Genomic DNA, 17,787 nt, shown 5'->3' with positions numbered 1-17,787 from the left:
ATTGTTATAGGTTTGGTCGGGGGATGTGCGAGGCTTCCCTGGACGCACAGCCGCCTCGTGTCCAGTGTTAATGAACTGCTCCATAAATTGCTCTTTTCCCAATCCTTGAAAGTTAGTCGCACAAATAAACACATTGAGACTAATACCATTATGAAGTTATCCTTCTTCATTACTTAAAAGGAAGTCAAAACTTCGACTTATATCACCAAACTTCTGAACTCATATTTTTTATGTATATATGTAAATATCATTTCTTGGTAAATTCTACATATCTATCCATATCACTGTGATAGTGTTTATCTAAGGATCCTGTCCAGGGGCGCCCTCAAGGGTCGCCCACGAGTATTCTTTTTTAGGAAGAGAAAATTGCCCAGGGGCGGGTAGGTTTCCCCAGACATGTGGAGTAATTCGATGGTGCGCTTCTTGCTTGGCCAGATGGATTGGCACTGCCACCTGGAGTGGGCTGCTTACTTGCAGTCAGTTGCGTGTTGTCTCGGTGAGCGTCCTATCACAAATTCTTGAACTTCTGTGGGAATTGGTTGTGAAGCCATTGCTGATCCGTCGGTCCTATTACAAGAAGGGGACTACGTACTGCCACCCCTTTTATACCTAGACTAATTTACATATGGGGTGCGGCTTTGAATACGACCATATATCATAGGAGGGTATTAGGGTTCGACCATAGACCTTAGGGGTATTAAGGGTTGAACCGAAGAATTTGCGGAGGGTATGTCTGAGTGAAGAAGAGCCACCTTGGCATCCAGGACTTATGGCCATGAGTAAGGTAAAATGTTTTTTGCGTTTTTAAAAGTTGGTTCAAGTTGGCGATAAAAATGTACCTGTTGCACAATGTAAAAAACAGCATACCTTCCCTCAGTAAAAGCGTTTTGCACTTAAAAAAATGTTAATTTATCCGTAACTACCATAACCAAGTTTTTTTTATATTACACTTTATTAAAAGTCACTATAACAAAATAAACTCTCTTGAAATCGTCGTTTGTGGCGAAATATAACACCTTTAACGATTAAAAACATTAAAGGGACAGTCGCTGTAAATTTTGGACATTTTTTCACTATTTTTGTTTTCAAAGTCAGCTCAGTTTCTTGTTCTACTCACCAAAGCATGTTTGGAAACGCCACGGTGAGCTTGTCAACTCAGCTTGTACATCTGCAGCCTGAATTATTATTTTAACATTACAAGTGAATTCTGGTTCGGACAAGAAATCAAACGTACACAAGTAACGGTGAATTTTGCGCGTATAGACGCCGTGTTTGCAAGCTAAATAGTGGGGTTTCAACATGCTGTGGGGAGCAAAACAAGAACTTGCCATCGACATACGCGACAAAAATAGCGGAGAATAGTCACAACTTGCAGTTACTGGCCGTTGAACATCACGGATGGACTATATGTGTAAGTACACGTCAGCAAATATTTCAAAACTTAAAACCTTTGAAACGGAGCTGGTACAGTACGCTTTCAGCGATTTCTTGGTGTGCATGAAAGTCGTTATAAAGTCAAGGAATTTGCAGGGCTGAATACACATATAGTTTCATGTAAAATACCGATTAAAATGCAAACTTTGAATATACAAATAGATTCACGTAAAATACTAATTAAATGCAAATTTTGAATACTGCGTCATAGCTAGCTATGCTGCTCTGAACAATAGAGGTGTGCCGTAAAAAGTTGTACTTGCGCAGTTGGCAAGAAAAACGTTTAGTATGAGAAAATACAGTAGACTCATGGAACAAGACAAGTCTGAAAATTACAACAGATAATCAGACGGACGAAAAACTCGGACAAACAAACGAATAAATATATAAATAAATATATTTTGAAAAGCACAGTTAATGTTAACGTTTGCCTATTTAATGACTTCATGCAACCTAGGACGAATACGAACTTGAAATCGACGTTTTAAATTGACAATATCATCTTAAATCGACATTTTAAAAAATAAAGCATGATAAAACTAATGTAAATATAAAAGCAATTGTTTCCATGATCACAGAAGAAGAAAAAGCTGCATTATTAAAAAAATAGTTTTACGATCTATGTGCGTTAACTTTCGAGACTTATTTTGAAAATGTGGAAGACCTTTTTGGTCAGGAGGGCGGTCAATAAGAAGGACACGATACTCCTATTTCAGATTTCGTCTATTAGTATGATCATTAATTTTTCTCTGTCAAAAGTATTTCTCTTACAGAATAAGTGTATCAAACTTATGTAAATACAGCTGTTATGTGAAATGAGTACAATAAAACATGTCCTGTCGAATAAAATGACAGACTTTAAACAGTTCGGGCTCACTGTTTTGAAACTGGCACACAAAAGAAACTTTTACATGTAATCGTTGAGTTTTCTGGTGGTCTGATGGATCTCAGAACAATTTTCTTTTCATACAGTTGAGGAGAGTAGGTAGCCCGACATCGTACAATTGATGTTTTTCGAATTCAAACTTCTGAATTTTTGCTGACTGTGATATAGAAGGAGCAGGAGGCACAAATTTCGGAAGAGTCCCATGTGGAGCAGGTCACCGTTGTGACCCCTCTTGGGAACCTCGATCCGCTGGTGTGAGAGCACGTGACGCCAATGCTGTTGCCATGGCAGTCGGTGGCCGTTGGATCATCCCACGTGACCACTGCACCCTTTCTGTTACCTCTTGTTGTGACATCATCCGGACACATGACACTCGGGATTGTGTGGCCTGCAAATGTACACAAATTCGTCAAACATGAACTTTAAAAAGTATTGCTATGTCCGTCCGTGAAACACCATTACACGTACGCCACAAAAAAATTCGACGCGTTAGTTTCAATGCCCGCCCCTTTTCGCTGTAAACGCAAGTGGCTAACTTGCCTGTACTGGAATATGTAGTCACTTAAAAAACACGTCATCTGGACATTACTTTTCCAACCTTCTCTATACAAGTTTAACACATTCACTTTATCCTGGCATGAGTACAGAAGATGGTAGATAGATTCTTTATTTCAGTACTATTGGCCTCCGGCCATGAAGTACAAACGTTAGCGATATATTGTAAGGATCGCTAGTAAATAACATTTTATACAATATTACAAACACTGGAAAAGTTACAGACTGTTGCCCTGGTTAAGCAGGGTATTCTCCCTGAGTTGTGTGGCATAGAAAATATATCTGCTTAAATTTCTCAAAGTAGTACCATTACAAGTGGAAAGAAGTATCGCAAATTTATATACAAGCGGTGGATTAAAATAATATGTGGCAATATATTTACATCTTAAATCTCTATACTTTGGGCAGACAAGAAGAAAATGGAACTCATCGTCGACAAGATTCAAATTACACATTTCACATGTTCGATCAATTCTTGGAATATTATTCCATCTGCCAGTCTCAATTTTTAAAGTATGTGCGGACATTCTAAATTTGATAATGCTATTTTGAATACAGGTTTATCAATAGAGTTCAAATATGGCTCAAAAATAAGTTGTTTTTTAAAGGTTGAATAAGTACTCAGTTTCTTTGATTTACTCATATCCTCTAGCCATGATTGCATGTCAATATCGATGCATCTCTGTTTGAAGATATTTAAAAAAGCAGATTCATTGCCCACCCCTTGTTGGTTCCAGACTTCCCAAAACCATAACTTTGTAATAAGTGTCTTACACTCTTTGCCCAAAAGTCGTACCTGTTCACATCAATATTGTCTAACTGAAATACATAACAATTGTGGGTGAGCCTGTTTCTATCCATTTTTACAATTCTGAGCCAATATTTAACAATTCTAAGATATCTTGGTACTCTTAAAGACACTCTGCCCAATTCTCCTCTCATGGCAATAATTGATGTATTGTGATATAACCTGAGGATATAACGCAGCATATTGTTGTGGATTTTTTCAACATCTGGTGCAGGATGAAATCCCCAAATTTCACAGCCATGCAGGAGGATTGGCATGATTTTACAGTCAAATATTTTTAAAGCCATTGTTGCTGGAATATTACCAAATTTACATAGACAGCTTTTCAGACTAAAAAGAGCCTTATTAGCCTGTTCACTCAGACTTTTTTGAGCTAGAAACCACTGTCCAGTCCATGAAAGAACAATACCCAGGTAACTTTGAAAGGAGGTTACTGCCACTCGTTGCCCATTATAGAACCATCTTTCGTACTTTTTCAGACTTCCACCCCTTCTAAAACAATGATTTTGGTTTTGTTAATGTTAACAGTTAATTTCCATGTATTACAGTAATCATACAACTGGTTCAATAAACGCTGTAAACCAATTTTAGAACTACAACAAGGGTTAAATCATCAGCAAATAATAAATAGATGATTTTGAGAAGGCCAATGTCAACCCCAGAAAAATACTCTGTGTTCTGTAATACTTCCCCAATATCATTGACAAATATATGAACAATAAAGGTGACAATACTGAGCCTTGTTGAACACCTAGGCTACAATTAAAAAAGTCAGTAATTCCATTTGGTGTTCTCACACAGGATTTAACATGTTGATACATTGAGAAAAGTACCTTATACATTTTACCATGTACACCTGATTTGAGTAATTTATAAAACATACAGTAGTGGTTAATCCGATCGAATGCTTTTTCAAAATCAATGAAAGCTACATACAGTCGACCCTTTTTGTGTGCCAAGTATTAGAAATGATTGTATGAAGAATAAACAAGTTATCTGAAGTACAGTAAGCTTTGCGAAAACCTGCTTGCTCGTCCACTATAGGATAGTTATTATCTATCCAATGGCGCAGTCTATTATCTAAAATATTACAGAAAATCTTACCCATTATTGGCAGCAAAGTAATTCCTCTATAATTACTGGCAAGATCTCGGTCTCCTTTTTTAAAAATTGGAGCAATAACACCTTGTGACCAACAGGAGGGGAAAACTCCAGAATCAAAGACCGAGTTAAAAAGTTTACACATCATTACTCGTGCTATATGTGGACAATTCTTATAGAATTCTGAAGAAATACCATCAATGCCAGGAGCTTTACCAACTTTGAGCTTGTTAATACATGTGTCAACTTCATCTAAAGAAATTACAGCATTTAAAGACTCAAAATCAGCAGATTCATTTCTTACATCTAGCTCAAAGTTGTCAACAAAATCTGTAATTTCATCATACAGTTGATGATAATTATCATTAGTTACACTTGGTGTATTCAATAATGTTGCAAAGTACTGATACCAGTCATCAGTATTTATATTACAAGATGGTGGGGTAGACCTCCCCTTTACCAATGACCAAAAATACTTGGAATTTACTTGTCCGGCTGCATAAACTAATTTATCTAAATTAGAACTATTATAATTTTTCTTTTTGTGAGCGACCAACTCTCTATACTCACGTTTACACTTAATAAGTCTTCTAAATTACACAAGGATCTATTATTTCTAAATCTGTTTACCCTTGTACTTAAAATGCGCTTAAATTTTCTACATTCGGTATCAAACCAGGAGTTTTCAATACACGATTTTCTACTTGATCTAGAATTACACTCATTTGTACGTTTCATTCCAACCGCAGCTGCCTGAAACATTCTCAAAAGACAATCAGCAGCTTGTTCCACATTCAATTCATCAACAAGAGAATGAAAATCACACATCTGTCTTCTAGTTTGAATAGAATTCCAATACTCAAGGTAATTTGCATATTTGTCATTTTGCCATACATACTTCACAATGGGCGTGCTAACATCTGTATTTCTGGAGTCATCAATGCTGTTCAAAGTTACATTGCTCAAACTTGACTGATTTTGCTGAGGCATATTCACATCAAAATCGAAAACAAGAGGTTGATGGTCTGATTCTATTCTGGTATCTACATAAAATTTGACAATATTACAAAAATGACATGGCTGTGCAAGGAGATAATCAATGACACTTGATCCTCTATCAGTTATAAATGTGAAGTCACCACTACCCAGTTCTTTAAACAACCTACCATTGACAATACGTAAATCTGTAGTTTTACAAAACTCGAGAAATCTCTTTCCAGCGGAATTACAAGTATTATCTCTATTCATACGAACAGGAATATTTACATCACCATCAGTCAAAATTGCATTTTCAGGACACACATATTTTATTACACAATCATTTGGAGTGTCTGGTTCGTTGGCTGTACGGGCATTAAAATCGCCTACAACATATAACTGAGCATGAGGAAATTCACAGACAATTCTAGCCAACTCTTGCTCTAAAATCTCAAAAGTACACTCCAAACTGTTATTTCCTGTATTATCTGGAGGAATATACACAACAGCTAGCATTATTGTAGGTAAATTTACAGAAATCGCATTATATAAAGACATCCAAACAATATTATCAGAAATACTCGGGATACAGTTGACCACCAAAGAAAGTGACTCTCGGTAAAAAATAGAAATTCCTCCAGAATGTCTCCCATATTTAGATTTTTTTGACCCAGCTTTGTGAAATGATCTAAATCCCGGTAGGTCATAATTGCAATCTATGCCCATCCAAGTTTCTGTTAGCATAATCAAATCGAAGTTTTGTAAATGAGAAGTAAATCTACATCACACATTTTAGATGTCAAACCATGTATATTCCAGGAAATACAATGAATACGTACAGAATTGGTTTCCGGTGCCAAATCAGAATGTTTTTCGGAAAAAGAAGTATTCGGAATGTTATTACTGGTGCCGCTTTCAACTTGGCCTTGGCCTTCATCCTATCTGTTGCGGGTCGACCTACCAGACAAAGGACGGATATCATCACATGCGTTATCGTAGATGTATGTAGTGCCGTCGATTTTGAGCTTGTCGTACGACAGGAATGCCCTCTTTCCCTCTGCTCTCGCCGCTGCCAGATGGTGTCCGAGTTTTCGTCGTATGTCTCTCACTCTTTAGTAAAATCTTCAGTTACCTTGAACTCGGTATCTTTCAAAACCTTGGCTGCTTCATACACCTGTTTTCGTTGCTGGTAACGGTTGAATTTCGCGATAATCGGTTGTGGGCGAGAGCGAGCACTTGTAAGCCGATGGACACGATCAAACTCAATACATTGGCCGTCAATACCAAGTTTCTCAGAGATAAGAGATCTAACCTTTGCTTCGGATTGGTCCCATGATTCGTCTTCATCTTGCTCGATACCTTTGAAAATCAAATTGTCCCGTTTCATCTGGCCCCTCATGGAATCAAGTTCGTTGTTCAGATCGTAAACTTGTTCAGTCAATACCTTGTTCTCGTCAGCTAACCGAGCGGTTTCTCTCTGCTTCTGTGGCTTCTGTGAGTTCTTGTTTTATTTCGTGCATATCGTCAACAAGGCTGTCTATTTTCCTGTTCAGGTCTGTTGCCATCTTGTCCATTTTCTTACTCAAGTCACATTTCATATTACGTAACTCACGTAAGACATCTCCGAGTTCAGATTTTCACTGCTTGTAGAAGGCTTGGAGCCAAATAACGTAGTCTGTCTAGTCTGCCTTTTATCAGAGGACTGTTGACTGCTTTGGTTTGGACCAGGGTTGGTTTCCACATCACCAGATAGTAGCAGCGTAGCAAACATTACTAGCCGTAGGGCTAAGCATACCGCACCAACACTGACGTAACAATCATGGCGAACGCCTGTCCCGCTGGATGGAATGCTGAACGTACCAATTCTGGCTCTCCAAATGTCTATAGAGACTCCCATCTCCAAAATTACACCTCCGGAGACGGCACTACCACTTTAACTAATGGATAGGACGGTTTGCTATTGCAAAAAGTCTCTCTACGGAAGATGGTAAAGTGAAAGCCGTCTTGGCCACAATGACTGTTTTGGCTTGAACTGCACAAGTATTCTTAAATCGTATTCAGGTTATTTGATGAAAGCTCTCTAAAAGAATATTAACACTATAAACAGTACCCTGTTGTCGATGTAGCCTTGATTTTAACCAGTTGTATAATGTAGCTAAAATACTGAGAATTTCTCTGGCACATATCTCGCCAAAATTACACACTATAAGAAAAGACGGCTTACTGTGACTGTCGTATGTCCATGCTGTTAAGTCCATCCCGTCAATTTGGCTGCAATCGAGGAGGGGTCTCTCAGTGGTTGGGTTCAAGAACACATCTGCCTGAACTTGATCGATGTCGGTGTTGTCGCAGATGACACGAGCAATGGACTGTTTTTTGATCTCGGCGAGCTGAGCTTCAGTAAATACGCCAGGTTTCTCATACCAGAACCTGGAAGAAAGGGGCAAAGGATACAAGACTTACTGGTTGAAAGCGTATCTTTTATTTGGATTTGTAAGCAAACAGGTGTGTATTCAAATCGAAGAGACGAGCATGCTCTGTATATACTCCAAATTTGTAACCCGGGCGTATAGTGACATCACAAATGACGTCAGAATCGTATATCACAAATAAACTTGAATGACGAGCATTGCAAGTAGCAGATACGACACGGGGTGAATTTTTCTCCAAGTTGCTCAAAGTATACTTGTCGCTTGCAGATTCGAACAAAGTTCAGAAAATTTGACAACAAGTCTGGTGTATAATCCTTAAACAACAACATCTGGTCCACAGTCATCGGCAAGTTCCCCTGCGGTATGATTGTCCATATTTTGTGATGGTCAGCGGTAGTAATAAATGATAGGTTACATCAGGTCAAACTTCTTATTTCGCAGTTGAGATATAAACTTATTGTATCGAATTTAGTGATTCAAACTTTGATTATGATACATTTGTGCAAAAGAGTTGCCGAATTCACATCTGAACTGATTTCTTTTGGGACCTTTGCAAAGTAATTATAGCCCTTGCTACAGTGAGCATGCCTGCTCTTCTGGCATGCCTTTATCATATTTACCTATCACCTGCTCTGGTGTTCTTGAACTGGGTTGCCAGCAGACAAGTGAATGTTGGGCCGAGTACGCCGCCTGGAAGAGGGTCTTCTGCCATGGCGCCGATGAAAAGATCTACATCTCCTGGTTCATCGTAAACCTCTGCAAGTTTGTCCAGGACGTCTTGGTTGGAGATCTCTTGCCTGAAGCGGTTGAATGTATTTCCACTGCTCAGACCACAATGCCGACGCCACGATGTGTAGGAAGGCAAGCCGTGATCGCGACCGCGCTGGATGTTCAGGGCCATCAGGTCTAGCGCGACAGTATTGGCCATTTCAAAGAGACGCTCTGTCAACTCGTCTGTCATGATCTCATCTGGTAGAAGTTGCTTGGCAGGCTTGGCGAATGTTCCTCGGAGGATAGGGTCGATGCCGCCTTGTTCCACAATCCTCCAAGGTTGAAAGAAGGCAAGGTGTAGAGGGAGATTTCCCTCTGGAATTGGGTTCAAGTTTTCATCAAGTCGGGCAACGACTGGCCTGACAGTGCCATGTCCGAACCTGAACGCAGCCGTTGCGAAGACATTAACAATGGAAGCATCTATAGATGGATTATATCCCTGGTAAGTGCCCAATTGATCCATACCCTCAGGCCCCAAAACTTTGGGTAAGTAGTGTTCATAAACAATGTGTTGCAGTTGTGCACCCATGATTTTCCGTGCTTCCTGGTACAGGGTTGTGTCGTCCCAGTGTGGATTGATCTGTGACAACTTGTCACTGACACGATTATGTTCTCTGAGAAAGAGTGTGTGTACACTGATAAGACCGATTTGCTCATTGGCTCTCCCGTCACCGGCGATAAAACACGGGATTTCTCGAGAACTGCTGTCACTGATACAAGCCATCGGTGAAAAAGGGTCGTAAGGCAAGAGAGGGCGCCCACTCGGTACCTCCGTGTCATCGTTGACTCCTAGGCTTCCCTTTCCGTCAAATGCTCGCAAACTGTCTGCTCGCGTCCTTGAACTGCCGTAGATCTGTGAAGCGTCTATGTATGATGTAATGGCATTTACTTGTTGTCGAGGTACCGGCCTACCAGAGGCAGTCTTGTAACCAGTTCCGCACACCGCACTCGATCTTATAAATTCGATGCATTCTCCATTGATGCGAGGATCACCCGCAGGCACGGGTATGGAAAAACAGGGGGCGCTATTTTCGCAAGTGTCACTACATTTAACGCCGTCCTTGAAAGCCACTGAACTTGGACTCTGTGGAGTGAGGTCAAGGTCATGATCAAGAAACTGACCCCAAAGCATCACAAAGTCGCTCAGGTCATCATCGTTTGTTACTGTGTGGGTAGATCCGACAACAGTGGACACCAAGCGAGGACTTGGTAAAGAGGGTTGGCGCCCCCTGGTGTCCCTCCATCCTCTCGGGTTGTTGAAGTGGTCCTCGTAAATTGGATCGAGGAGACGGGAAAATGGGGTCAATGAGGCCCCCTGTGTCGGCTTTTCAAGATTATTACACGTTCCATCGGGGGTACGATATTTTGAATGCTGGCATACGTCATCGCACGTTATGTCATCCATGAAGTCAGTGCATCCAGATAAAGTTATTATATCCCTTATTTGGCTGTCCGTGAGATGAGGAGGGGTATCTGAAAGTAAAAAACAAGTATGTTAAATTTAAAGCCGCTAAAAAATGCCAAAATCAGCAACATTAGGGTAAAAAACGAGAATCTTAGATAAATTTTGCATGACTTTGTTTGATCTGCAACTACAATCTAAAAAGTGGGTGTAAATAACACCTGAAGCAGATAGCCCTGCGTACGACGCTGTGTTCCTGGCGTGTTGTGGGGGGCTCTATGACGCCGGGAACACAGAACATCGTACTCTGGGCTATAGCAGAGATTACTTGTGGTTATCGGTCAGATTCAGCAGTTAGGTTATAATTATCCACGCCGCGTTAGAATGTCTATACGGAGATTGCTGCAACTTACGATACTCCATGAACTTCAAAATGAGTACCCGGAAGTACGGCAAAAATGTATCATAAAAATGTATCGTCCGAATGCGAATATATGTTACCGAGGCGTATTCTGCCTTAAAGCATTTATGGGCCATCACAATTATGAGAAGGTTATGAGGCAAGTGCATGGGGATTTCAAAAAGCCGTTGTCTTACTTCTGTCCTAAGACTAAGCGGATTTTATGTAAATAAAAAATATCAACGTTATCGATCGTTAATATTCTCAATCGATCCTTAAAGATGAAAACATGTTCAAGGCCAGATGGGCTGACTGACAGCATTCGCCAGTTGTTACTTGCAAAAGATTTACACAGTCGTCATCTTCTTAATTTGTTATTAAGACCATTTTAAACTTGGGATTTTTTTTGTCTTGTACCGAGTGTTTTCATTTAATACCTGATTTTTAAATTGTCATTGTATTAGTTTTTGTATTTCTCTTCTTTTGAAGGTTTTATAATAAAATAATAATAATAATATATCATTTGATTTTTGGTTTCGAAACGCATGAATTATTATTTCACTCTTGCATGGAGGCAAAATCTCCAGGAGTCATCTTACTCAAGAAACGACATCAAAACTTTGAGACCTTCAAAAAGTGCAACCTACGTATTTGGTGCTGGCCGGGTCTGAAGTCGTCCCGGTCACGATCATGGATGATCTCCAGTGCGGCGTGAAATGTTTCTTCCGCCCGGGCCATTTCAACGGTCTCGGCAGTTGGAAACCTGAAGAGTTTCAACAAATCATTGGAAGTTTTCGCTCTCCCAGACAGCATTGCATTCCTAGTTTCCATGATAGCCCTATCCACAGCATTGCGTCCAACATCGATGGATTCTCGAATGAGGGCGTTGTTCAGCTCCAGCCCTTCGGTCACAGAATCTGAAGACGGCGCAAGAGAGAAATATAACAACTTTCGGTTACCTTTTAAGGAATGTTCCAAGACTGTCAAGCAGCAAGGAGTTCATTTTTCTGAATATTGACATTGATAGCGATTCCTGAAGCATAACATCACTTGCACCCCCCCCCACCCGAAACAAAACTAAATCGGACAAAAAAAAGTCCCAAATCACAAAACTCATAATCACGTCCCTGTTACAGTTGGAGTGAAAGAACGCTAGTTCTAAAGGTTTGTGCTCACATTCAGTATTGTCGTTTGACAAATGCTCATTGGTCATTCGCTCGTTCCTCCACCGAGAATACAACCTCATTACAAAAGAATATGGTAACTATGTATTGTCATGTAAATGAACCACCCTCTGGTTTCCAAAGCTGTGGTGGTGAACACTTAAATAGCTGCTCTCGCATTAGACTCTTTTCTTTCCAAATATCAATGATTTTATGTGTCAAATCAAGGAGAAAGTCTCGTTCTACCACCGCGGTCAAAGGTCAATCTTTGCCTTACCTGTGTACAGCAAGGTAATAACAACCAAAAGATAAATAAAGATTTGACAAAGTGCCATTTTCGCTGAAAAGAAGATTAAAAAAACTATTGTTAGATCATGGATCTCATGATAGCCACGAAGAATTGAAACAATGTTCAGAAACAAAATTTTGTATAAATTCATCACGAAATGTGGAACAGCATCAGCAAAGGCGAAAATGACAATATGACGTCGGTCCATGGCCTGCGTGTCAATCAATCCCGGCTCTTGCTGAAAAGACCCCTGTCCAAACAATTTTAAGGGGCGGGTAAGGGAATGTGCAGAATTAATAGTGGGGGTTTTATAGCGTTGTTCGTTTGTTGTCCATACAGCAGCTGTGTCTATTCGAATATGTGCAGGCTAGATAGTTCGTTCGAGCGATGACATTTCGGCAAGTTACAAGGGAATCTTTTCACGTTAATCACTATTGACCTGAGAAGTCATTTTGGTCAGGGCATTGAAGTAGCAAGCCCGCTACTTCTTCCTGGGTTTATTCGATCAGTCCGCAAATACGATGAAGCATAAATGATGGATTTTGCCATTGACAGTAGAAGCGAGACGTGTATGATTTTACTTACCTGGCAAAGCTTTGGAACGAAGCGAGTCTCTTCTGCTCTATAAGATAACGCAAAAGTAAACTGACTTATCACGTCAGGAGACCGGGGTGCAAGTGAAGTACAAGTGTGTGCCTTCACACTTTCAATGCGACTCACCGGTAAAATTTACATGTGTGAATTGTCAGCTAGCGTGAAAGACCAATCAAGAAATTTTACTGTTTGTTCGTGGTATTGTCTTTGCACCTCAGAAAATTTTAATGCCGAGAACATCTTCGCAACGCAATCGAAAGATACCTTCGTAAAGCCTCAAACAATAAAACCAATTCACTCTTTCTAACGTGTCAATCATACGGGTGGGTGCGGTGATGTAAAGCGCGGGAAATGCTTCGCCATCCTCGTCCATGGCATATTTACAACTTCAACACGAACCCTTGAAATATTCAAGCCTTCAAACCGCCAAAATTAGCTGTAACTGACTGGCTGGTTGAAGCACGTTTTCAGTTAAATGGCTTTAGTGTGTTTTGTTGCCTTCCTTGGAAAATATGAATCACGGTCGATAGAGCAAGCACAAAACAATCGAATATTAAACGCGCCTCGGGGAGATACATTGTAACACGGTCCCTCCACAAAAGGACCGTGATTGTAACTCTCAATTTTTTTACATCATTTTTCTGATCTCCCAATCGCGTGGGCTTATTTTGAAGCTTTTTGGGGGACAGATATTCGAACTTTCAAACTTTTACAATACATTTTTCGTCTGCCACTTGTTGAGGCTAATTTTGAGCTCGTCCAGTAAGTAAAATTTTCACAGCCTAATTCTTTCGGAAATCGAAAATTTTACTTCCCTAACGTAGAGGTGACACAGAAATGGAGGTCATTTAGGTTTCCAAATGTCGGCAAGGTACTTTGTCTCTCTCGTGCCAAAATTTGCACGGTGACCCTTGACTTTTGTTGTTGATTTTGAACGAGAATGGTCGAAAGTTTCCCGGAACAAATTCGAGCAAATGAAATATTTCATTTACGAAGCGTGTACTTCCTTCATTACATCGACACAATCTTTTGAGTGAGTGTTTACTACATTGGACTGTGGTAAAGTATGCCTGTATCGCTCTATGCAGAGTAGACTTGGTTCAAGTTTGTGATTTGTGAATGTTTGAGTGGAGTGAACGCAATGATTTATATTTTGCTTTCATATGAAACCTGCGTGGCGTAACTTGAGTGGACGCTATAGGTTGGGTGAACGCTATACAGGGGAGTTTCACCCGGTGAATCTGGCAGAAACTAACTTACTATACTGCGCAGACTCAAAGGTAACGTATTCAATGCCTGGGAAAACCTGGCCTGGGCTACCAAATTATGAATAGGTTTGTAGGAAATAGGAGAGACAAAAGCAAGAGAAACTATTATAAATGATTTATTTTTTAAAAATTCGCCGACTTGAACCACGTCTATATGCAGAAGTACACCTTAGTATTAGTCGGGAGCTGTACGTTGGCTACGCAATTGAATTCTTGTTTTAACGTGCTCATGAACAGTGCTCGCCAATTTATTAGGTTACCAAGCTTGTTCGCATCAGTTACATCTGTTTCTGAAGCTCATTTTGGAATTCCGTGGTTTTCTCCCTTTGAATTGGCATGATTACGCATCAGACTGACTCTTTGCACACTCGCCGCTGCAATGATTATAACAAATGTGTGAACAACAATTTGGCTCGGCAGCTGCTCATTTTCTTTCACTATTCACGCCCCGGGTGAGGATCTTCCAATTACATGTACTGTACTAAAATTCTGCCCATAGAGACACAATCAACATTCATTGTGAGACACTGCTGTAAAGTGAAATGCGCTATAACCTGTGGTTCACCAGAATCTTTGATGTTAATGAAATGCAGTTTCTTGTTTTCCATCTGCCCAGAATGCAGCTTGTCAACCTTGATGTTTTGCAGTTGCCAAAAACGAACTCTCTCTACCCAAAAGTTGTTATGAGCAATCGAATTTTAGTGAGGACCAGAATTCGTTCGACGACTTAAGAATTGCGCAATTATTGAACTAACACAAATGGTTCCCAGACACTTCGCACTAAAACCACTTCGCACCATTCCATCTCGTCCTATGCCATTTCGCACCAAAACCACCTCGCTCCAAAATGACCTCGTACCACAGTCCCTCTATCCATAGAGGGACTGTGCTTTTACCAAAACCTCTTCGCCCCTGGAGTCGTGTCCCCCCCCGCCCAAAATAAATATATAATAAAATATTCCGCCCGAAAACAATGCCACTTTGCTCCAAACTATCGCAGACTGGTAAAGCTGAAATTAACCAACCACTGCCATCGAAGTTTTCATCGCCTATACATCTCAGGACGAGAGTCTTGAAAGTGTACACATTTCGAAAAAAATGACGCTATTCCGCGCAAGGCACCTGAGTGGTAGCATTTAGTAGTTTGCGATTGTCTAATTCTACCGTTTGTGGTTTTGTGCAAGAATAGATGGTTCGCGGCGGCAAAAATGCCCTGACACAGTAATTCTTTCAAGTTGCAGGTAAAAACATCGCTGTGACACATCGTTGTTATGACGGTACTATGCTTGGGACGAAGTGGTTTTGCGTACGAGGTGGTACTTTGAGGAGAAGTGGCGTGGGACGAGGCAGTACTTGGGACGAGGTGGCTTTGGTACCAAGTGGTTTCTGGACGAAGTTTTGTGCACAGGGCGACCTGGTTTTGGTGCGAAGTGTCTGGACCCCACACAATACGGAGAGAATGAAGAGAAACATGCATGTTTTTGAGAAAGTTATGAAAAGTTCCAGTTGAGTGTATTATTTCAGCTCTTATCATCTATCATTATGGACATAAAAACATGAGTGAATGCTGCGGTAAGGCAACCATAAACATGATGAGGCTCATAAGTTCACAGTTCAATGTTCAACATTGTTTTAATGAGATCATACAGATATCGACAGTTTCTGTTGTGAACTAGTATATTAATTTCCTATCTTCAGCATTTTCACTACCAAGCGACAATAAAACAAGTATTAGGAACGGCGCGGTGAGGACCTGATACTCATAGAGACGTACGCACGCGAGGACGAGAGTGCAGTAAATCATGGTTTTAAAACTAAAATGTAGGATTTGTCGAGGGGATTCGATTCTTGCATATCTGGTCAATAGCTTGTTTGGACTCATTTTGAAGCTGTTGGAATAATTATTATTATTGGCAAGAGAAACAAAATCGGATTCAGTGGACAGCTGTTTCACAAATAAAATTTTTTTAACATTTCTTCATAAAAGAATAACTGGTTTTTACAGTGATGACATTGACTCGTTGTGCAATATTTACAATTTACAGTCATTAAAATTAAGGAGGACTATTTTTGATCATATATTTTTATACAAATGCATAAATGCAAAGTTTAATGTTAATGCTTTAGCTTCATTTTTTAGTCTTCATGTACCAAGGTTTTCAACTCGGCGTACTACTTTGTTTCATGTGCCATTTGGTAGAGTTAATTGTGTTCGTGATTCTCTTTTTAGTAGAATTCCGAGACAATTTAATTTGCTTTTAAACGAAAACAATGACATTGATCCTTTTTCTGTAAATTTAAATGGTTTTAAAAATGTTTTAAAACATTGTTTTCTCAGTATTTGTTAAAGTTTGTTCGTCTTGTCTTCATGTTTTAACTCTGTATCTGTATTTTTACTAACAGTCTTCCATAAATGGCCTCGGCTGTGGAAGTCATTATTAATAAAATAAAATAAAAATAAATAAAATAAAGTGATTGTGTCAGTTTGGGGACAGAAGAGAGGCAAAAAGTCTGATTCAGTGGGCAGCTGCTTCACAAAGGAACGCACATTGACGATTGTAATGAAAAATCTATTTGTAGTGAGAATCTAAATCTATTAAATTTTGGGGGTTTCTGGGTTAACGATCGTTATACCACTCTCCGCCTCGTGCCCATTGTTCTAACCATGCTCTCTAATTTCCATAACCGAATATTTTATTATATACCACCTGGCTTTCTTTTGTTTAAAAAGTGTCCGATTTACAAGTTCTTTTGTTTAAAAGTGTCCGATTTACTAGTAAATCGGACAGTTCTTTTGTTTAAAAGTGTCCGATTTACTAGTAAATCGGACACTTTTAAACAAAAGAACTTGTAAAATGGACACTTTTTAAACAAAAAAAAGTAACGTGGCGACGAGTAAAAAAAAACCAAATGCGAGACATTATACCAGAAGAAATTTATTTCACCATTAAGTACAGAGTAAAGACACTTTAAAAGAATCACTGAATTAATTTTGCACGTCTGTACATCTCAAAATCAATTACAGGTCACTGTGAAATAACGGCATTGATTGCAAATATCACTTCAGTGTTAAGGTTATTGTTATCACGGTCATTCGAAGCTGAAATTTAAGACTTCAAAGTCAGTTATCAACACTGAATGTAGAGGTTTCAGTCGCCTTTGGTAAAGTTAATCTAGCTACAGGCAAACACACACGCAGTACCACAGTCATTGTGGATCTACACATAGTTTTTTTTTGTACTTGCAGTTTCTGTTGCGCCTTTCTCTGACGTGGCTGTGTAGCTTGGTCTTCCGATTGTGGCCGTTAGCACAGGCGTGACAGGGGACTTTTCTTTTCCATCTTTGGCTTTGGTAGTTGAAGTGCACCGGATACAGCTTTCATTTGTACTTCATCCGCCATATCGATATACGTAGAGCGACTCGGCAATTGCGCGCGTGTATGCTGCTCAAAGTAGTCGACCCAAATGAGCAAAGCGTGGCTCTAACGTCGATCCGCAAACACCTTTTCACTTCATTCAACTAACCAATCAATACAATTCAAATCAAACCAGGTGCTCAACCACGTCATCGCACTACAATAGCAACACATGTCAACTTTGTTTTATCCTATCATGGGTTATTTTTTTATACTTTCGTTCAACAAGGTGTCAAAACGCGTCAATGTTTTCCTGCCAAAGTTTCAACTTGCACTGCACTAAAATTACAA

The 17,787-nt window shown here is 39.8% G+C and overlaps 1 protein-coding gene across 1 annotated transcript; it reads right to left on the bottom strand.

Moving 5' to 3' along the window:
* Positions 1-996: 996 nt before the first annotated feature.
* Positions 997-12,924, bottom strand: LOC139133409 (peroxidasin-like). The gene is made up of 6 exons (XM_070699981.1): positions 12,805-12,924; positions 12,208-12,270; positions 11,415-11,684; positions 8,815-10,438; positions 7,987-8,192; positions 997-2,708 (listed from the first exon to the last, which is right to left on the bottom strand). Exons 2-6 carry the CDS (start codon positions 12,263-12,265, stop codon positions 2,455-2,457), a joined length of 2,412 nt encoding a protein of 803 aa, XP_070556082.1. The 5' UTR covers positions 12,266-12,270; positions 12,805-12,924; the 3' UTR covers positions 997-2,454.
* Between the last annotated feature and the right edge of the window lie 4,863 nt (positions 12,925-17,787).

The sequence above is a fragment of the Ptychodera flava genome, chromosome 5, assembly GCF_041260155.1.
Source record: "Ptychodera flava strain L36383 chromosome 5, AS_Pfla_20210202, whole genome shotgun sequence".
NCBI classification, from domain to species: Eukaryota; Metazoa; Hemichordata; class Enteropneusta; family Ptychoderidae; genus Ptychodera; species Ptychodera flava.
This window is presented reverse-complemented; position numbering and strand designations above follow the sequence as displayed.

Excerpts from the sequence above, each read along its gene's own strand:
- LOC139133409 (XM_070699981.1), bottom strand. The coding sequence starts at position 12,265 with ATGGCACTTTGTCAAATCTTTATTTATCTTTTGGTTGTTATTACCTTG. Across the intron at positions 10,439-11,414 it reads ACCCGGCCAGCACCAAATAC|ATACCCCTCCTCATCTCACG; the intron begins GTAGGTTGCACT and ends TTTTACTTTCAG. Across the intron at positions 8,193-8,814 it reads AACACCAGAGCAGGTGATAG|GTTCTGGTATGAGAAACCTG; the intron begins GTAAATATGATA and ends CCTTTCTTCCAG.